Source organism: Arvicanthis niloticus, chromosome 12 (assembly GCF_011762505.2).
Source record: "Arvicanthis niloticus isolate mArvNil1 chromosome 12, mArvNil1.pat.X, whole genome shotgun sequence".
Classification (NCBI taxonomy): domain Eukaryota; kingdom Metazoa; phylum Chordata; class Mammalia; order Rodentia; family Muridae; genus Arvicanthis; species Arvicanthis niloticus.
Genome location: NC_047669.1, coordinates 3,171,792 through 3,194,450, shown reverse-complemented (window position 1 = coordinate 3,194,450; position 22,659 = coordinate 3,171,792). Strand labels below are relative to the sequence as shown.

Genomic DNA, 22,659 nt, shown 5'->3' with positions numbered 1-22,659 from the left:
AACTTCTAGCATCTCAGAATATAGTGAAGAACAACAGTGTACCCAGTGATAAAACTGACCACTTCCAGATGTGCATAGACAGGCTAACCTCCAGATGTGCATAAACAGGTTAAAGCAGTGTTTCTCAACCTATGGGTTCCAATTCTTTCGGAGGTTGAACGACCCTTCCACAGGAATTAAATATCAGATATCCTGCATATTAGATAAACACATTATAACTCATAACAGTATCAAAACCAGTTATGATGTAGCATCAAAAACAATTTTATGGTTGGGGGTCACAACATAAAGAACTGTTCTAGGGCTGGTGAGATTACTCAGTGGTTAAGAGCACTGACTGCTCTTCCAGAGGTCCCAAGTTCAAATCCCGGCAACCACATGGTGGCTCACAACCATCTCTAATGGGATCTGATGCCCTCTTCTGGTGTGTCTGAAGACAGCTACAGATTTCTCACACAAAATAAATCTAAAAAACAAAACTGTTCTAAAGGTTTGCAGCATGAGGAAGGTTAAGAACTGCTAGTCAAAAGGTTTTTAAGTATGTCCTAGAAGAAAATCTCTCCAGCAGCCAGAACTTCAAGTTGCTCAGTGAAGGAAAAAAAAAAAAAAATCAAACCAAAGCCCTCATTATAAGATTGGTATAATTATAACTATATTAAAGTCCTAGCCTTAGAAGGTGGTGGTGGTTAAAATAAGAGCATGAAGTGGTAAAGAAAGGGACCCTGTATCTTGGAATGGAGCCGTATGGGAGGACACTGTTGAAACTGAGAACTCTGAACCCTGAGATTCTCAGACTTATCTCACCTGAGGAAGCAGTCTCTCCACCCTCAGCAGATGTTTCTCCCATCCCACCCCATGAACTATTGCCTTTTTCACCTTTGACTGAGGAAATTAATCCTGCATTGTCTGCTACATCAACAACAGTGACTTTCTCTGAAGGAGATTCCCCAGGCAAGACAATACTGAAGTCCCTCTCAGGACCAACCTCTAGACCTATAACCAGATTAAAGACTAAGCAGGTTTCTAAAGGGAAGATAGAAAGTTTAGTCTATACAGAGGTCTACTATACTACTAAACAACTTACAGAGTTTAGTTTGCTAATTCATCCAAACAGAAGTCTATGGGCTGTGTGGGTATGGATCCTAAGGAGTGAAATAATTGGAACATAAAACTGGATCAGGCTGAGCTTACTGATACGGCCCCACTGACTGAGGGAGATCTACACTTAACAGGAAAGCTTGCACAGTTTTAAAGAGGGTTAAAAGTTTGTTTGAATGGTTGGGTGAAGCATTTGTCAAAAGGAGTATGAGATGTCTGACATCCCTTGGCTTAGTGTTCATGAAGGGAGTTGAAGGCTCAGGGGAATTGCAATGCTACAGTAGGTTCACTGTGTAAATCCTAATCCTCCACAATGGGAAGGCCCAGAAGACACACCTTCACTAGTCCTGTAAGATGCAAAATGGTGAGAGGGCACCAGGTCACTAACTAGCACATCTTTAAGAGCTTTGTTGTCACTCTTTGTGCCAGACTTTAGGGTAAGAGATGCTGGTGCTTAGTTGGATGAATTAAATGCTATGGACTTAATGGGGCCTCAAAGTAGCAGGGGCCAGGTGGCAGCACTGAATCACTAAAGGCAAAGTGATCACAGTCATTGTACCCATCAGCATAGACAAAGCAAGGCCCATAATGGCCTGACCCATAATGAGCAGCACAGGAAAAGCCGTTTTTATGATGGCATAACTCCAGTAAACCTTCAGTACTTGCTAATCAATCATGGTGTTTCCAGGTATAAAATAGGTAAGAAGCCTACTGTATTTTTGTTTGATTTGTATAAGCAGAAAAATCCTCAAATTAATAGAATGTTAGGTTGGATGGCAGCAAAAGGGAATCTCAGCTGATGAACCAATTTCTAGACTTGAGCCAGTTAGAAGACCCAGAACCCCTTGAATAAAGGGATAACGAGCCTCTCGAGGAAGGACGTGATAAAATACTGTTTTACTGTTGGCCTTTCTGCACCAGGGGAAAGGAAACAATCAGACTATCCAGATTCTACTATACACTGGCTCTGAACTGACACTGATTCTGGGAGAGCCTAAGAAACATTGAGGCCCTCCAGTTAAAGCTGAGGCTTATAGAGGCTGGGTGATTAATGGAGTTTTGTCTGAAGTCTGATTCACAATAATAGGCCTAGTGGGTCCCTGAATTCATCCTGTTATTAACCCAGACCCAAAATGTATGACTGGGATAGAGATATGTAGAAGTTGGAAGAATTCTCACACTGGCTCCCTGACCTGTGTGGAGTGAGGGCTATTCTGATTGGAAAAAAGCTAAATGGAAGCCCCTAGAGTTGCCTCTGCCAGGAAAACTAGTGAATCAAAACCAGTATCATATTCCTGGAGGAACTGCAGAAATCAGTGCCACTGTTGTGGACTTAAAAGATGCAGGCGTAGGAGTTCCCACCACATCTCTCTCCAGCTCTCCTATGTGTCCAGTCCAGCAGACAGAAGGTGGTTGATTAACAGCTGACTATCAAAAACTCAACACACACTGGGCAGTGGTGGCACACGCCTTTAATCCCAGCACTTGGGAGGCAGAGGCAGGTGGATTTCTGAGTTCGAGGCCAGCCTGGTCTACAGAGTGGGTTCCAGGACAGCCAGGGCTACACAGAGAAACCCTGTATCAAAACAAACAAACAAACAAACAAACAAAGCAACTCAAACAAAACAAAAAACTCAACACAGTAGTGATTCCAATTGCAGCTGCTGTAGCAGATGCGGTGTCCTTACTTGAGCAGGTTAACATCCCTGGATACAGTTATTATGTAGCTACTGATCTAGCAAATGCCCTTTTCTTGGTATTTGTCCATAAAGACAACCAAAAGCAATTTGCTGTCACTTGGCAGTGACAGCAGTATACATTTAGTTTTACTTTATTAGGATATATTAACTGCAGCTCTGTGTCATAACTTAGTTAGACGGGGTCTTGATTGTCTGTCTCTTCTAGAGCATCACACTGGTTCACTATACCGAAGACACTATGCTGACTTGGACCAAGTGGGCAAGGGATTTATAGACTTGTTGACACATGCACATCTGGGAATGGGAAATAAATCCAACCAAAATTCAAGGGCCTTCTAGCTCAGTGAAATACTTAGGAGTCCAGTGATGTGGAGCATGCAGAGATATTCCTTTTAAGAGGAAGGATATGCTATCGCACTTGGCCCAACTCTCCCACCTCCAAGAAAGAAGGACACTATTTAGTGGGCCCATGAGGATTCTGGAGAGAGCACATTCCTTACTTAGGTGTGTTATTCTGGCCCATATGCTAAGTGACTCAGAAAGCTGCTAACTTTGAATAGGGCCTGGAACAGAAGGCTTTTCAATGGGTCCAGACTGCTGTGCAGGCTGCTCTACCACTTGGACTATATGATTCAGGAGACCAGATGGCACCTGAGGTGTTAGTGGCACACAGGGATGCTGTTTGGAGTCTTTGGCAGACCTCTATAGAAGAGTTACAGAAGAGATCTTTAGGATTTTGGGAAAGGCTCTACCATCATCTGCAGACAACTCCTCTCCTGTGAGAGACAGCTCTTACTTAGCCTGCTATTGGGCCTAACTGGAAACTGAATATTTTTAAATGGGCCACCAAATTCCCATGGGACTTAAGCTGCCCATCATGATCTGGGTGTTATCTGACCCATCAAGCCATTTAGTAGGACTTGCACAGCAGCAATCTCTTATCAAGTGAAAATGGTATAGACATGATAGGGTCTAAGCAGGTCCTGAAGACATAAGCACGTTACATAAAGGGGTTATCCAAATGTCATCTATGCTATGGTTTTTACTCCCACTACAATGCTGTCTACTGCCAAGCATGCACCTCGTGGGGCATGTCCTATGACTGGTTGGCTGAGAAGAGAAAAATAAGGCCTGGTTTATTAATGGTTCTACACAATTTGCAAGGACCATCCAGGAAGTGGACATCTGCAGCATTACAACCCCTTTCTGGGACAACCCTGAAAGAAAGATACCAGCAAAGGGAAATCTTTGTGAAAAACTCCAGGTGGTACACATAGTCACGAAGTCATACATTTTGTTTGGAAGGAGAAATGGCCAGATGTGTGATTTTCACTAATTTATGAGCTGTATAGTGGACTGGCTATATAGACAGGGATTTGAAGAGTGTGGTTAGAAAATTGGTAAGACATATGAGAAAGATACAGACAGATCTCTACAAAAGGGCAAAGAATATGAAGATAACCGTGTCCCATGTAAATGCTTAACAATAGGTGACTTATACAGAGGAGGAATTCACTAATCAAGTAGACAGAGTGTCCCATTCTGTGGACAAGGCTTTTCCCCCAGCCATCCCTATTATTACCCAATGGGCCCACAAAAAAAGTGGCCATGTTGGCAGAGACAGAAGTTATGCATGAGCTCAACAACACGGACTTCCACTCACCAAGGCTGACCAAGCTATAGCTACTGTGGAGTGCCAGATATGCCAAAGCAGAGATCAGCACTAAGTCCCAGATGTGGTACTATTCCCTGGGGTAACCAGCCAGCTACCAGGTGGCAGGGTGACTACACTGGATCACTTTTTCCATGGAGTAGATACTTAAATTCTGGTTATAGATTTCCCTTCCTGCCAAAACCACTATTTATGAACTTATAGAATGCCTAATACAGTCATGGTATTCCACACAGTATTGCTTCTGACCAAAGAACTTACTTCACAGTCAGAGAATTGAACAGTGGGTCTATAATCATGGACTCCAGTGGTCTTACCATGTCCCCCACCATCCTGAAACTGCTGGCCTGACAGCAAGATGGAATAGCTGTCTGAAAACGCAGTTACAGTACAAATTAGGTAGCAGCATCCTAGAGAGCTGGGGCAGGTTCTCCAGAAGGCAGTATATGCTTTGAATCAGCATCCAATATATGGTACAGCTTCTCTTTTGGTAAGATCCACGGGTCTAAGAATCAAGAGGTGGAAGAGAAGATGCCCCACTAACAACCCTAGTGACCCACTAGGAAATTCTTTGCTTCCTGCTCCTGCAATCTTAAATTCTGCTGGCTCAGAAATTTTGGTTCCATGGGGAAAGAGTCCCTGCTAGGAGACACAATAAACATCCCACTAACGTGAAGCTCAGGCGTCCCTTGGCCACTGTGGGCAGATGCCCTTAAGTAAAGGGGGGGGGGGGGCCTGGTCCAGATTACCAAGGGGAAATTGGATTGCTTCTCCACAATGGAGGAGGAAAGATTATGTCTGGAATCCAGAAGATCCTTTAGACTATCTCTTAGTGCTACTGTGTCCCGTGTTTTTCAGTCAATGGGTAACTATAACAGCCTAATCCAAGCAGGATGACAAAAGGCACAGAACCATCAAGAATGAAGATATGGGTCACTGCTCCAGAAAAAGCAAGACCCGCTGAAGTGCTGGCTGAGGGTGGAGAAATGCAATGTGTAGTAGAGAAGGGTAGTTACCAGTGTCAGCTAAAGCCACATGACCAGTCAGGATTATCATCAACATGGCTGTTTCTGCCATATCTTGTTAATTATGTGTTTGTTTGTACAGATATTCAGTTTTCCCCTCAATTTCTTTATCATACAACATAACATCAATTAAGAGAATATCAGCAGTTATTATATTTAAATTGAAATACTAAAAGAATATCCTATCCCTCAAGGTACACTGCCATCTACTCTAAAACTTATAATGTACAATTTCCAGCTGTACAAGGGATAGTTATAAAGCTAAGAATAAAGACTTAGTTATTACTTTCATTTGGAAATTAAGCAAGGCAGAAAAGATAGGAATGTGTGCCAAGTAGAGCTAACAAAAAACTCAATTATATTTTGTACCTGAGAAGACACATGAGTAGAATTAGATCCTGTAGACAGCAGGAAGCCACTGCAGTGCATATTCCCTCTTTGAGACGACTCTAAATAACGTTGACTGTCTCCAACACTTGGCACACTGTTCCAAGCATGTTTTAATAAAGGCCTGAAGTCAGTAATATATCTACTTTCACAAATTAGAGAAGTAATTTACTTAAATATATTACCAAACATTATCCTTCCTAAGTTTCTCCAAGCTCTTATACTGATTATGATTCAAGTTGACAGTACCTGCTAGCATCTAGTAGGAACTTCGTGTTTCACAGAATTCTGTATCCTCATCTCAGTAACACATTACTTTTTACAGTCACTTTTCTGTGTTTTATGTTTTTAAAAATTATTTGTGTGTGGATACTCGCTTGCTGCGATGTACATACCAGGGCTAAAGGACAACTCTGTGGAGTTTGCTCTCTCCTTCCACATTTACCTGGTCTAGGGGCAACTCATTATCAAGCTTAGCCCTTCCCATACTTCCTAAAATCCACTGAGTCTGGTGGTTACCTGTTCGTTCACTGTTCCATCCTGGCATAGTTCTTCCATCCTACAGAGGAAACTCTCTGGACTTAAGTAGGTGCCCTTAATTAATTATAGTATCTTTTCATTTTCAAAGTTCAGACCAAATTTCACCTCTATGAAGTCACCTCACCCTGAAAATTTTAAATCAGCCCTCAATTCTTTTTTAGAAAATATCTTAGAAATAAACTGGGCAGTAAAGTATCTTTTAGTGTCTAGACACTTTTTAAATTCACACTTGTATCATTTGATGATATTCATTAGGGAAATTAAAGCAAATTATAAAATAATGCATTTTACTTGAAAAAGAGAACACTTGGGCATCAGCGTCTTTCTCTTTAAGACAGGGTCTTGCTACAGCTCAGGCTGGCTTGGAGTCAAGGTCCTCTTTCCTTAGGGATTAGGAGTGTATGTCTCTCATCCAGCTTTCCTTAGGTGTCCTTAAAGTATATGTTAAACCACTAGCCTTAATTACAAAAAAAAATCTAAAACTGAATTAATGAAAAATTAAGGAAAATACACTTCTCACCCTGAGGAAGGAACAGTGATGGTACAAATTTCTTCAAATATAACCTCTCTCTCTTCCTTTGGTAATTCCAGTTTTTTTTTAAAAAAGTGCTACAGCATCAGGTTCTGAGATTTCTACACTTTCGATTCATTTTAAGGATTATTCCAGAGGCTGAAGGTCAATTCATAACCTGCAGTTAGTTGAGACATGCAGGAGTTGGAAAACCTTAAATGGAGTACATGAATTTCGAGAAAGGAGGAATCATGGCTATCTTCAGAATCTCAAGGAACACTAAATATTTTTAACGTTAAGAATTCTGCATTAGTATTACAATCAACTAAAGTGACAAAACTGTGTGTGTGTGTATATATATATATATATATGTGTGTGTGTGTATGTGTGCATATATACACACACATATATCTATGTGTGTATGTGTGTATATATATATGTGTATGTGTGTATATATATATATACACACATACACACACACACACACACACACACATATATATATATGGGGGTTTGGGGGGGTGTATTTAAACAATGCAAGCACTGCTAAATGTCTAAATAAAACGCATCCTTTCATCCAATGACCCAGATCCTGACACTGGCCTTCCAATCCGAATGTCTTCTGGTTTAGAATGAGGAAAGGGAGTCCTATCCCCTTCCCCGACCCCCCTAAATTCAATCTTTGGCCGACCCTCCGCATCCAGTCAGGTTCCGAGCCAGAGAAGGGCGGGAGCTCGCGTACCTGGGCGCTGGTTCGATTAACGTGGTAGTATCCAGGTAGTGGATTTTGTAGAACTCCAGCAAGGCCGGCAAATGGTCAAACTCCTGGTCCCCGATCTTAAAGCGGCGGTTGGGCAGGGAGTTGATGATGTAGTGCGAGACACGCGAATTCTCGGACACGGACAGTACATAGTCCCCGGGGCAGGTAGATGAGTCTCGGACTAGGAACATACCATGGCGCTGGCCCTGGAGACGGTTCTGCGCCTCCTGGCGAGACACTGGCCCCATATACCAGGCAGAGCGGTCTGAAGAATCAAACCTGGCGGAGGACATGGTGTTGGGCCCGGGGATGGGAGGCGTCTGCTGCTCTCGCTTGCTCGGGAAGCCTTTACCCGCTGTCGGCTTTGGGGTCGAGGAAGGGCCTCTCGGAACACTTCGAGGAACAATCAGAGGGTTTGGTCAGGACGTTCCTCTAGGCTCCGGGCCCCGCAGCATCCTCCGCCACCCGCCTCCTGCACCCGGCCGCCTCACGAAGAGAGCCGGTCCGGGAACACTGGGCAAAGCTCCGGGGTCGAGGTGGGCGAAGCGGAGCAGTAACGGAGGCCGCCTCGGGCTTTTCAGCTGTCTGGAGTACAGGGGAGGCTCCAGTGACTTCTGTCCTGGAACCTGCCAGCTCCACAGCCTAAAGAGCCCGCGCCGATCCTCGCCGCCACACGAAGCACCGCACTCCAACAAGAGTCGCACCTCCCGGGCCGTCTCACCCTGCCCGGACCCAATAGCCACAGCAACAAAATGGCGGACGCGGGAGAAGCGGCGGGCACCTCCCCCTTGGTCCAGCGCACTCTATCTGCGCACGCGCGGAGCTGGGCGCTACCCCCACCGCAGGGGCCCTTCCTTTGACGTCTCTAGGCGCAGCCAATGAGGAGCGCGTTCGCGAGGGTCCCCAGCGTGAGCCACTCGAGCGGGCTCCCGCGTTCCGGGAGGAGGCGAGGTGTCAGGCCCTTCCTGGACCGCAAGCTAGCCGCCGAGTGGCTGCTGCTGTCAGGCCTCCCGGGCTTGGCAGGAAAACCGCTGGAGCCGAGAGGGAATAGCGTTTTGAAAACCTGTTTCTTGGAACAAAGCGTAGAGTGGTGGCTGAATGTCTGGCCGGGGAGGCGTGGCCCTCTGGTGATTGCGAGCCAGAAGGCCCTGATAAATCAGGTGGCTCAGGAAGGGCATGACCTAGGCTGTGAGGTGACCATCTAATAGGTTACTGAATAACGCCTGCGCTAGGTGATTCTCCTTGGTACACGTGGAATGATGGTGAAGATCGGTTTAATGCTTTTAAAAGAGCCCACCAGGAAGATTAGGCTGGCTAAGCAGTTAAGGGCAGACTTGCAACTATCTGCGATCCAACACACCTAGCTTTCTTTCCGTTAGAGTTCTGAAGATGGGCTTGATCTTGTGCAGAGAACTAGCGTTGAGTTCATGAGTGCCACTGCCATGTTAGGTCTAGAATACAATATTTCATGGCGCTCTTTCCTTATTTTTTTAAGATTTATATTTTAGGGAAAAAGTAAAAGTTGTTGGAACCTTGAAAAAAAGATTTATATTAGCCAGGCAGTGGTGGTGCACGCCTTTAATCCTAGCACTTGGGAGGCAGAGGCAGGCAGATTTCTGAGTTTGAGGCCAGCCTGGTCTACAGAGTGAGCTCCTGGACACCCAGGACTACACGGAGAAACCCTGTCTCGAATTAAAAAAAAAAAAAAAAAGATTTATATTTTGGCTTGGCATAATGCTGCATATCTTTAATCCCAGTGCTCAGGAGGCAGAGGCAGTTGATCATTGTGAATCTGAGGCCAACCTAGTCTACGTGGAGTGTTAGAGGCCAGACAGGGCTATATAGTAAGACCTTGTCTAAAATAACAGCAAATATGTAAGGTGTGTATGTGTGTGCAGTGCACACATGCATGCCCGTGTGTGAGTGAGTGAGTGTGTGTTTGTGTGTGTGTGTGTGTGTGTGTGTGTGAGAGAGAGAGAGAGAGAGAAAGAGAGAGAGGAACACAGGTTCTCTGCAAGAGCAGCAAGCAATCTTGCTTACTGAGCCATCTCTCCAGCCACTAGTTCTTGTGTTCTTTCTGCTCCCTCCCTCCATTGTTTCCTGAGCTGTGCTGGTTGAATGTTCATAGTCTCTTAGTATCTGAACTTTGACCAGTTATGAACCTGTATATCAACAGTTGTGCACTGCAAATAAAAGGGGGGGGGTTCTGACCAAGCTTTATAGCCACATAAATCTGTGGGTAGTAATGAGTGATGCAAATATGTATATGTGTCTATTTAAGTGTATGCCACATGTGTGTGGGTGCCTAGGCAGGAGAAAACATTGACCTACCCTGAAGCTGGAGTTTCATGTGGTAGTGAGCTGCCCAATAAGGAGAGTGGTGATAAATGCACTCTTAGTGAGTTTTTCTTTAGCTCTTTTATAACCTTAGAATGCTATTGCTGTTCCCGCTTCCCCTCCTTGCCCCCTCCTTCTCCCACCATCCGACTAGGACAAAGATGAAATAATAAAGCACCAGTGGGGATTTCAAGGTACGCATGACAGGTTAAAAGAGCAAATCTGCAGGCGTGTGAGTGGACTTGGTAGAATTGTCTCTGATCGGTTGGAGCATGTTATTTGAGGCGGACAGACATTAGTTCACATCTCCACAGGAAAAGTGACAAAAGGTCATTTATGATTAAGTCCCGGCACCATCCAGGTCCTCCCAGTCAACTCCTAGCACCACACCTACTCGAAAAGCGGTGAGGACTGAGGTCAGCTCTAACCTCTACAACAGCCAGACCTGTACCTGAAGCAGTGAGTCGTCAGCAGCAGCCATGAGGAAGCCAGTGCACTTGTGGCTGAAGCTATAAACACCCTTTCAAAAGCAGTAAGAGGGTTTGTCGCTTCCCAGGACATGCAGTGGGGAAAGCCTGCTCGGCAGATGGAAGAGCCAGTCTCTGGAGCTGCTTCTGTGTGATTTTCCCTGTTGTAACTTCCTTAGGATTTTGACTTTATTCAGAGTGATGGAGAAGTGAGAGAGGGTTCTACCATCCCAACCCTCACTCCCAGTCAGGACAATGCTTGCTCAAAGAGCTGTGTTCTTGTTGATGCCCCACCTTAGTTAGTTAGTTAGTTAGTTAGTTAGCAGTGTTATGGATCAAATCCAGGACTTATTTGTGCTTGGCCCATGCTCCAACACTGAGCTGCATCCCCAGTCCTGCAAGGTTTTTTTTTTTCTTTGTTTTTGTTTGGTTGGCTTTTGGTTTGGTTTTGTTTTTGTTTTTGGACCAAGGTTTCCTATGAAGCCCTAGCTGCCTTCAAAATTGTGGTTCTTATCCCTTAACCTCAGAGTGCTGGGATTACACACAAGTACAATATCACACCTACTCGCAAGCACCTCAATTCCCGTCTTTTAATGTATTATTGGGGCTAGAAGATTGCTTTTATGAAGGACACACATGGTGGCTCCCAACCATCTGTAACTCCAGTTTCATGGGATCCTGCCATTCCTGATCTCCTGGGTCCTGGACATACACTGGTGTACATACATATGCATAGGCAAAACACTCATACACATAAAATAAATCTTTTTTTAAAGATGTATTTTTTTTTATTTATATGAGTACACTGTAGCTGTCTTCAGACACACACCAGAAGAGAACATCAGATCCCATTACAGATGGTTGTGAGCCACCATGTGGTTGCTGGGAAATGAAGTAAATCTTTTTAAAACTGTGTTATTACTAGCACGTGGAGACCACACACCATGGTGCATATGTGGAGGTCAGGGATCTGCTTTGTACAATCAATTCTCCACCTCTGACTTTCGTGTGGATTCAGGGAGTAAGCTCAGGCTGTCAGGCTTCCCAGCAGGTGCTTTATTCAGCAAGCCATCCAAAGGGGCCCAGGCCCTTTTAATAGCAAAAGGAATATTTTCTTCAGAAATCTTTTTTTTTTTTTTTTTTTTTTTTTTTTTTTTTTTTTTTTTTTTTTTTGGTTTTTCGAGACAGGGTTTCTCTGTATAGTCCGGGCTGTCCTGGAACTCACTCAGAAATCTTTCTGAATGTGCTCCATGGAGACAAGATGAAATTGTGTTTTTTTCATCAAGAAAGAAGAATTACTGTGTTAGATGTAATTAGGTGGATGGTCCTCAGGGTCTAGAAGAAAGCAGGATGAGCAAACCATGAAGAGAAAGTCAGTAAGCAGCAGCCTCCATGGCTTCTTTATGAGCCCCTGCTTCCAGGTTACTGCACTGCTTGTGTTTCTGTCCTGCCTTCCTTTAGTGATGGACTAATAAAGTGTAAGCTGAATAAACCCTTTCCTCCACAACTTACTTTAGTCATTGTTTTTGTTATCATAGCAATTGAAACCCCAACACTGGCAAGGTGGCCTCAGACATGCAATTCCGCCTCAGTTTCCTCACTGCTGGGTCGCTAAGCTTATGCTGCTACAGATGGCCTAATTTTCTGATTTTGACTTGGTTCCCCAAATGGCCACCTTAACCAGAAAATAAGCTTTAACACCATGATGAGAATTTTATTTCTTGCTGTCTTGTGCTTCTCTCTCTCTTTTCCCTTTCATTCAATGAAAGTTCCCAGATGCTTTGTGCCAGGCATGGTGTTCTGAAATCCTGTCTTCAGAGGTTTCACATTGTCTGACAATTGCAGTGGAGTAATCATGGCCATCTCCATGTAAACTTCCTTGTGATGTTGGTTAGCATTCATTGGGAAGTAGCTCCTCCTGGGCTTATGGAACTGACTGTTCAATATTGTTCAGAGAGGTTGTGTCACATGATGCTGAGGTTGGTTGGCATTCTTAAACAGCACCCCTGTCATAACCACAATTGAGGGCATAACTTTTAAAGTGATGGAATGACATGGTATTAATGTAAGTATTAGCCCATTTCAGAGGATGGAGACTTTAAATAAAACACATTAAACAAAACTTTTAACAAAACAAAACAAAGCCAGGAATGTGGCTCAGTAGGTAAAGTGTCTGCCTAGCATAGTTTTAGGTTCAGTCCCCAGCAGCACATAAACTAGGAATGGCGGTGTCTTGGGGTTGCCCATAGATTACTAGGGAAACCAGGACAGACACAGGGGTGTCTCCTCAATGGAGGAAATAAAATACCTGCATTCCATCCAGAAAGTTAGGAGTACATATTGTTAACAACCTGGTGACATTTTGCTACTTGTAGAGGCAGATCTCACCCAAATCCTTGAGACTCGTCTTCCCACACCTTTATCTTTAGCTCTCAGTTAGTAGAACCCATCCTTGGGAGAGATGTCACATATATGTTACAACCTACTGACTGCTATGATATCCTGGTCAGAGACCACACCAGATTCTAGGCTCTTAAGCTACAGAACCCATCTTCAAGGTCACATGTACTTTGCACAGAAGTTTCTGTGTACCCACACCATAAGCTTATTGTGCCCCTGGAACTGGAATGACTGTTACCTGGAAACCTTTCTCCAAATTCTACTGTTTTTAAATATGTCTGCAGTAAACTGCCTGGCATTAGACACTCCAGAATCTTGTTTGATCCAGTTTATGTAAGTCAAACTGAGCTGAGTTTTCATTCTGACCTCTTCACTGGGTTCATTTCCCTGCATGCCATGGCACCTCAGTGCCACAAGCCTATGATCTCAGCATTGGAGAACTTGAGGTGAGAGGATAAGCTCAGGGTGACGCTGGACATGGTGTCTCATGCCTCCTCCTTCTTTTTAAAAAGTTTATTTTTTGTATGAGTACACTGTTGCACTCTTCAGACACCAGAAGAGAGCATCGGATCCCATTACAGATGGTTGTGAGCCACCATGTGGTTGCTGGGAATTGAACTCAATCAAGACCTCTGGAAGAGCAGTCAGTGCTCTTAACCGCTGAGCCATCTCTCCAGCCCTCATGCTTTCTTTAATACCAGCACTCAGACAGAAGAAGCAGGGGAATCTCTCTGAGCTTGAGGCCACCCTAGTCTACACAGCAAGTTCCAGACTAGCAGACTAGCCAAGGTGACATGGTAAGACCTGTCTTAAAAGAAGAATGAGATAAGAAGGAGGAGGAAGAAGAAGAGAAGGAAGAAAGTTGTTGTTAAAGGCCAATGTTGATTGCATTAAATTTGAGGCCAGCTTGGGACATATGAGATTCTGTCTCAAAAACAAAAACAAGACAAAATAGCTTGGGGTGCACCTCACTGGCCGAGCACTTGGCTAGCAAGAATAAAGCCCTAGACTATCAGCTACTGCCCTATTGCTATGATAAAACACTGTGATCAAGGCAATACATAATGTTACAGAATAAAGTGTTTATTTGTCTTATAGTTCCAGAGAGATAAGAGTCCATCATGGTGGGAGAGGGTGGCAGCAAGCAGCAGTGCAGTGGCTTGAGCAGGATGCTGAGAGTTCACATCCTGACAGGAGAGCACAAAGCAGATGGAGAGGGAACACTGGGAACGGCTTGAGGGTTTATATACTCAAAGCCTTCACAAGGCTACACCTCCTACATTTCTCTCAACAGCACTACCAACTGGGGACCAAGTTTTATAATACAGGAGACTTCTGGGGAAGATGTCATTTAAACCACCTCACCTGGGTTTGAGCTTCAGCACTGAAAACAAATAAATAGCAAGTAAATAAATATTTAAAAAAAAAAAAACCACAGCCACCGAGACAGTAGTTGTGGAGGTCAGAGGATAATTTTTAGGAGCAGTGTGGTGGTTTGAATGAGACCCCATGGGCTCATATGTTTGAATGATTAATTCCAAGTTGGTGGAACTGGAATTGTTTGGGAAGGATTTGGAAGTGTAGCCTTGTTGGAGGGGGTGTTTCTGAGGGTAGACTTTGAGGTTTCAAAAGCCCATACCTTTTCAATTAGCTCTCTCTGCCACATGCTAGTGGATCTCCAACAAGAGAAATATTCCATCTTGGGACTGAATGGCTCAACAGTTAAGAGAATTTGATGCTCTTCTGATCTGAGTTTGGTTCCCAGTACTCAAGTGGTGTGTCACAATTATCTGAAGCCCCAATTTCAGGGGATATGATATCTCTATTGGCTTCACAGGCATTGCACACATGTGGTACACATACATTTAGACAAAACACCCATACACACACACAAAGAAGTATCTTAAAATCTTGGTGCCGGGCAGTGGTGGCGCACTCCTTTAATCCCAGCACTTGGGAGGCAGAGGCAGGTGGATTTCTGAATTCGAGGCCAGCCTAGTCTACCGAGTGAGTTCCGGGATAGCCAAGGCTACACAGAGAAACCCTGTCTTGAAAAACAAAACAAAGAAACAAACAAAAAAAAACAAAACAAAAAAACAAAACAAAACAAAACAAACAACAACAAAAAAACCTTGGGGGTGCAGGAGCCCATTCAGCCTTGGAGAGAAACTCTTTTAAGACTCAGGATATTCTAGCCGGGCGGTGGTGGTGCATGCCTTTAATCCCAGCACTTGGGAGGCAGAGGCGGCAGAGGCAGAGGCAGAGGCCGAGAGGCCGAGAGGCGCAGAGGCCGAGAGGCCGAGAGGCGCAGAGGCCGAGAGGCCGAGAGGCCGAGGCGGCGGCGAGAGAGGGAGGCAGAGAGAGAGGGAGGCAGAGAGAGAGGGAGGCAGAGAGAGAGGGAGGCAGAGAGAGAGGGAGGCAGAGAGAGAGGGAGGCAGAGAGAGAGGGAGGCAGAGAGAGAGGGAGGCAGAGAGAGGAGAGAGAGGCAGAGGCGGCAGAGGCGGCAGAGGAGGCAGGAGGCAGGAGGCAGGAGGCAGGAGGCAGGAGGCAGGAGGCAGGAGGCAGGAGGCAGGAGGCAGGAGGCAGGAGGCAGGAGGCAGGAGGCAGGAGGCAGGCAGAGGCAGGCGGATTTCTGAGTTCGAGGCCAGCCTGGTCTACAGAGTGAGTTCCAGGTCAGCCAGAGCTACACAGAAAAAAAAAAAAAAAAAAAAAAAAAAAAAAAACCCTCAGGATATTCTAAAGGACGGTAAAAACATTCCATCCTGCAGGAAAGCTCAGAAAGTAAAAAGTTCAATAGCACTAGGAAGTCCCTGAAACTGACTAGATTTACTAAGCCCCTCCCTCCCCAAACTTATATAAACAGGAAAGGCAATTAAAGACCCTCTCAGACAAGTCAAACTGCCTAGATGGAGCAAAAACAATCAGGTCTCCCTAGAAGAGGGTCAAACCAATTGAACCACCTGGAAAGAACACTCTCCAACCTATTGAGCTGTGAGCAAGTTGTGTAGTGAATGCCTACCTATATTGGGGTGGACTTTTAATGATGTAGCTCTTTGAATTATTTCTGCTCCTATAATAACTCCAATAAACTTACTGGTATGATCCTCCCTGCTCTTAGGGATCATTGGCCAATATTGGTCCATAAGGACAAATGGAGCAGGGGCGACAGATGGGAAGTTTGGAAGCCTTGTACATATGAAATGGAAATGATGACACTCTGGGATCAGCTTCAGGTAGACATCAACTTTATATTCAGGGCGAATCAAGAAATATGTATATATATATATATATATATATGTATATATATATGTGTGTGTGTGTGTGTATTCATGTGTGTGTATATGTATGTATATATTTGTGTGTGTGTGTGTGTGTGTGTGTGTGTGTGATTGGCTGAAGGTTAAGGCATTGAGGTGCCTCATTAGCACCAGGAGGCAGTCCAAGAATCTCAGGTGCTTGATGAATGGTTTTCTTATGGGAGAGAGGATGCTGAACCTGTAATCTTAGCAAGGCTATGTGACACTCCACAGGCAGAGAGTATGGGGGTTTTGAGCTTCCCAGACAAGGTCAGAGAAGGAGAAGCCCCATGACAGATGGAGTCTGCCATTTTGTACTGAGTTCAGGGCTTTCTGATAATATTAGACTTTGACCTCATCAGCAGGGTTTCCTGACAATTGGCTCATCAAGTTGGACTTTGGTGGTATCCTTACTTTGGTCTGTTATTGACATTGTTCATGTCTCCCTAGCAATAGTGTCACATGGCATAACTGGGAACAGGGACAAAAGAATGCAAAGATAAAATTGGGCCGAGTGAGGGTGGTGGCGCACACCTTTAATCCCAGCACTCAGGAGGCAGAGGCAGGTGAATCTCTGAGTTTGAGGCCAGCCTGGTCTACAGAGTGAGTTCCAGGACAGCCAGGGCTACACAGAGAAACCATGTCCAGAAAAACCAAAAAAGAAAGAAAGAAAGAAAGAAAGAAAGAAAGAAAGAAAGAAAGAAAGAAAGAAGAAAAGAAAGAAAGAAAAAAAGAAGAAAAGAAGGAAGGAAGGAAGGAACGAAGGAACGAAGGAAGGGAGGGAGGAAGGGAGGAAGGAAGGCGTGACTACATGGTTCTGGATATGGGTAGAAAGGCAAGGCATCCATCTGGTGGGATCCAGATATGGCTGCTTTCCCCTTTATGGCATGAAATAGTGTTCCTTTGTAAAGAATGGATCTACTGATAGGTGGCAACATGCCTTGTCTCCTTCCTTAATGGTTAACTCAGTGGGGCATGTCAAAGACTTGGCTGGGGACCACCCCTAAGAGGGGTTTTTAAGACAATGTGCTTTTCCTTCCAAGAATTTCTGCCTCCTAGTGCAGTCTCAGTGAGCTACCACAGGGTTCATCTGGGTCTGCTTACCTTTCTGCATCCTAACTTGGAAGGTGTAACTATTCTCTACTTCTTTCAGATGCTGGCCAGACTTTAGTATGTTTTATTTTATTTTAGAAATATTTATATTGTTTTACATGTATGGATGCTCTGGCTGTGTGTCTGCCAGAAAAGGGTATCAGGGCATCAGATATCCTGGAGCTGGAGTTACAGGTATTTGTGGGCTGCTGTGTGGGTGCTGGGAATTGAAGCTCGGTCTTTAGGAGAAGAGCCAATGCCATTAGCCACTCATCTGTTTTTCCAGCTTGTTAAATTATTTTATCAATGGAAGTAAGAACCCCAAAATGGGAACCCCAAGATCCTGGTAACATTTCTTACCTGCCTTTTAATTCTTTAATTGACAGGGGAAGACAACAACATCCACCTGGTCGGGCACCCCTGATGGTGTCATCATCTTCTTGCTGTGTCAGCAGTAACACGGTCCCTACAATGGGTGCTAAGATGTGTAACCACAGATGAGTGCTCTACCTAGAGGGAAGGTCTGGGTGGGGAGCCCGAGGGGCAAATCCCAGGCAGGCTGAGGTCCTCTCTGTGGAATGGGATGGTACTGCCTCCTCAGTGGGTGGGGTCTGATGCCTGGGCACAGAGACACCCTAAAAAAAAAGTCAAAGGTTGAAAAGAAAACTTTTGGTCTAAGAGAGTACCACATAGTCACAGGTCAGAGTGTGAGCAGGTTACCGTGGAGGCTGCGTGGACACTGCTAGGTGTAGTAAAAAAGGGCTTAGGCCCAGGTGGTTTCTTAGAAGGGATTTGCTTATGTGAGGATAGTAGGATGCACAGAAAAGACAGGGCAAGTTAGATCTGTGCTAGAGGGCCTTTCCTGAGGTAAAACCGAACCAACCACCACCACCAACAAAACCTGGAATCTGTAGAATAACCTGTGGATAGTAAACAGAGAAAAATGACATAAACGTGATTTAAGGGGGGAAAAATCCTCTAAGGGGATGGAGAGATGGTTTAGTGGTTAAACCATCTAAACTGCTGCTCTTCCAGAGGATGTGGGTTTGATTCTTAGCACCCTCGGAGGTAACTCATACCTATCTGTAACTCCAGCTCCAGGCATTCTGACCCATTCTGGCCTTGGTAGGTTTGCAAGTGGTACACAGACATTCATGCAAGCAAAACCAATACATTTGAAATTAAAAAAAAAAAACAAAATAGTAATAATAAAATAAAATCATTTGATTTTAAAAAGATTAATCAAACAACAAAAAAGAAACAGTTTTGTCTTTTACTGTCTATTGTAATGTTTAGTGCGGCCTGGAGTCTGCACTTGGCCTCCCTGCCCCCAAGTTAATTCTGATTGGTGAATAAAGATGCCAACAGCAATAGCTGGGCAACAGAGACATAGGTGGGATTGAGGTTTCATAGGGTTTGGAGGGAGAGCATCATGAGAAAGGGGAGAGAGGGAAGAAGCCACCAAGGGATAGAAGAAGAAAGGAGAGCCACAATGGATTAGCTGAACCATAAAAATGTGGCCATGTGACCTGGCCAATTGGAGCTAGGAGCAGTCCAGATGAAACATAGTAAGTAATAACTTGGGTTATTGATAAGAAAGTAGATTCTAACAGCATAGAGGGTAGACAGTTGCTCTGCTATAGCCCCTAAGGCATATTTTAAAATATAAAGGCTGTGTGTTTCATTCATCTGAAAGCATAAATGGTCTAAGGTGGGAAAGAAGCCCTGGGCTGGGATTTTTAAATATTTATTACTATAGAAAACCCTAAAAAATAAGAAAAGATCCCAGTTCTCTGGCCAGATGTGACTTTTCATCAGAGGTTAAAAAAAAGATGTCAGTTTATCAAGAACATTAGGACTGTGATGCAGTGTTTATGGCTTTGAGTCCCATGATAAAACATGGTATTTGTGAAGAGGCATCAGCAGACCTGAAAGACAGACCAGCATGTAAGACGTACAAACAGGTAAAACAAAAACACATTCTAAAAAGAGATAGATGGCCTCTGTGTGTCACTAGAAGGCAAATGTGCATAGATTAGTGTCACCAGAATCCCCAGGGGGAAATAGACTGGTAAACTTGATTCTGGTGAACCTCTGAAGGTCACTTAAGGCCTTCCCAGCAGTTTAACACTAGCGTAAAGAAAACCCAAAGCAGAGTGGTACAGGGGGTTCTGCTCTCAGAGAAAACCAACCTGCTGGCATTAGCCTGCAGAATTGTGATGTGCATTTCTATACTGGAAGCCACCTTATGTGCAGGGCTGTAATGAAGGCCAGCTTCAGGGGCAGTATGTAAGCCCACTGTATCTCATTCCTTTCTGAGGAAGAATGTACTGGAGATTGAACCCAGGACCTTGAGTTTACTAGCCATCCCTAACACTGAGCTATAGATTTTTTCCCCCCTAGACAGGGTTTCTCTATGTAGTCAGTTCCTGGCTGGCCTTAAACTTATAGAACTCTGCCTGCCTCTGCCTCCCCAGTGCTGGGATTAAAGGTGAGCACTGCCACATCTAGCTATTTTTTCTTCTTCTTTGAGACAGGGTTTCATGTAGCCCAACCTGGCCTCATATTCGTGCCCAAGTGCTGGTATTCCAAGCCTGCACCACCAGGCCTGGCTCCTTTGTGTTTTTATTTCAAGACAAAGTTTCACACCAAGTAAAATAGTCTGGCCTCAAAGTCATTCTAGCCTAAGCTGGACTTGAAATTATGGTCCTTCAGAGTGGCTGTGATCCTGCACCTGCAACACAAAGACTGGCTTTTTTTTTTTTTTTTTTTTTTTTTTTTTTTTTTTTTTTTTATGACAGGGTCTTTTGCCAGGTGGTGGTGATGTGCACTTTTAATTCTGGCACTTGGGAGGCAGAGGCCAGCCTGGTCTGCAGAGTGATCTCCAGGCCAACCAGGGCTACACAGAGAAACCTTGTCTCAAAAAACAAAAACAAAAAGCTATGGTCTTGCTATGTAGTTTGAGATTATCCTGCTTAGTGTCCTGACTGGAATAGCAGGTGGATGGTACCAAGCCCAGCGGAGGTCTCATCTCTCAGCTATGTGGCTTTTCTTTCTTCACAGGCCCCACCTCCCCTTTGACTCTGCTCTACTTCCATCCCAGTTGATCCCTGATTTCCTTCCTCCTGCCAAGTTGAGGAGACAGATCAATCACCTTGCTGCATCTTTATGCTGTATTCCTTAGGGTTGGTAAGCGTGTGTGTGCTTCTGGCCTTTGTGACATTTCCTGCTGTTAAGAACGTTCAGCCCCATTCCCTGGAAGTCTCCGCCTCTTCTTTGTTTTGTTTTGTCTGGGGTTTTACTTGCCATGTTTGTCAGGTTGTTAGCATTTCTCAAGCTTCATCTGTTGAACTGGATTTCATGGGCATTGCTTACTCATTTATAGACAATGTCTTGTTGTGGAGTTGAGTCTGGCTTTCAGTCATGATCATTCCCCTGCTTCAGTTTCCTAAGTGTTGACATAGGCGCACACCGTCATACTTGGCTTCTTAGGTTTGGCTTGCTTTAGCCTTCAGTGTTCATGTTTAAGCCTTTAAAATCATTTTTCCATTTTAAAATTTTTCCCTGAGGCTGGGTTTCACATAGCCCAGGTTAGACTTGAGTTTCTGGTCCTTCTATTTCTACTTCAAGAGTACAAATGGCTCCACATTTTACCATACTTGGTTTATGTGGTACTGGGGACTGAACACAGGGCTTCCAGTGTGCAGGATCTGTCCTCAGTCCCCCATGCCCCTCCAGTTTATATGGTACTAGGGACTGAACATGAAGACCCCCATACTCGGGAGACCCTTCCTCAAGTCTCAGGAAATCACAACCACCCAAGAATCACAAGAAACCATACCTGGATGCAATCAGCAGAGGTTTATTGGGGAGTTGGCTAACCAAGGTCAAAACTGCTTGTCCACATAGGAACAGAATTTTGACAAAAGGCCAGCAAGCTGAGGGGTTTCTTTTATAGGAAAAGGGGGGAACTTTCACGCGGTTACACATGATTGGTTGCTTTACAAAGTTTGAACACCAACAGGTTGTAACACTGGAAAGACCAAAGGGGAGGGGGGTAACCCAGAACAGTGGAACATTTCAGAGGAACCTACCCTAAACGATCATTACCAACTATTTCAGGTAAACTATTTTTCACTTCTTCCGGCTATAGCCCCACCTAGATGGCTTGCATCTTTCTCTGTGGTCAGGAATGTATCTTCCTGCCTTGGGCTTTTCCCACCCACAGGTGGGGTCTACTCCCTGAGGCTTGAGGAATGTAATCCAGTAAGTGTCCTCTGATTCAGGGATAATGTCCTCCACTCAGAATGTGTCCTGGGGCAGTGAAGGCCTGAAATCTTATTTTCAGTTCTGTGTTCTGGAACCTTCACTTTTTCTGTCCAGGTCTAAGGGCAAAGAAAAAGTCTACATATTTCATAAAATGGTCTTTATAATTTTTCACTCTACAAACACAGGGCTTCCGGTGTGCAGGATCTGTCCTCAGTCCCCCATCCCTTCCAGTTTATGAGGTACTGGGGACTGAACACAGGGCTTCCGGTGTGCATGATTTGGCCTCAGTCCCTCATGCCCTCCAGACAGGCAGGATCTATGTCTATAGTCCTCCTGCCTCCACTCACATGTGGCTCCAAATCTGCTTTCCTCTCCACAGCAGTGTCTTTCACCTATCAGGTTCTTTTTTTAGGAGGCAGGGCTTTTGAGATGAGGAGTCCTGGTTTTGTGTGTCAATTTGACACAATCTAGAGTTATCAGAGAGGAAGGAGCCTCAGTTGAGGAAATTCCTCCACAAGATCCAGCTGTAAGGTATTCTCTCAATTAGTGACCAGTGCGGAAGGGCCCAGCCCATTGTGAACATTGCCACCCATGTGCTGAATTCTATAAGAAAACAGGCTGAGCAAGCCATGAAAGAAGTCAAGCAGCAGCACCCTTGCATGACCCCTGCATGGCCCCTGCATGGCCCCTGCATGGCCTCTCTGCATGGCCCCTGCATGGCCCCTGTGTGGCCCCTGCATGGCCCCTGCATGGCCTCTTCATGGCCCCTGCATGGCCCCTGCATGGCCCCTGCATGGCCTCTGCATGGCCCCTGCATGGCCTCTGCATGGCCCCTGCATGGCCTCTGCATGGCCCCTGCATGGCCCCTGCATGGCCTCTGCATGGCCCCTGCATGGCCCCTGCATGGCCTCTGCATGGCTCCTGCATGGCCCCTGCATGGCCTCTTCATGGCCCCTGCATGGCCCCTGCATGGCCCCTGCATGGCCCCTGCATGGCCTCTTCATGGCCCCTGCATGGCCCCTGCATGGCCCCTGCATGGCCTCTCTGCATGGCCCTTGCATGGCCCCTGTGTGGCCTCTGCATGGCCCCTGCATGGCCTCTTCAT

At 45.1% G+C, this 22,659-nt stretch overlaps 1 protein-coding gene across 4 annotated transcripts in view; it reads right to left on the bottom strand.

Annotated features, from left to right (window-relative positions):
• Positions 1–8,526, bottom strand: part of Crkl (CRK like proto-oncogene, adaptor protein) — a 36,933-nt gene extending 28,407 nt beyond the window's left edge. Inside the window, exons 1-2 of one of the 4 annotated variants that reach the window (XM_076942545.1) lie at positions 7,676–8,526; positions 5,769–5,979 (exon numbers count right to left, since the gene is read on the bottom strand). In XM_076942545.1, coding sequence (XP_076798660.1) covers positions 5,784–5,979; positions 7,676–7,986 — 507 coding nt within the window. In that variant the 5' untranslated portion in view covers positions 7,987–8,526 and the 3' untranslated portion in view covers positions 5,769–5,783. Of the gene's footprint in view, positions 1–5,768; positions 5,980–7,675 lie in introns of those variants that run through there. The other 3 variants (XM_076942544.1, XM_076942546.1, XM_034515194.2) reach the window with 3 other exon arrangements.
• Positions 8,527–22,659: the final 14,133 nt, after the last annotated feature.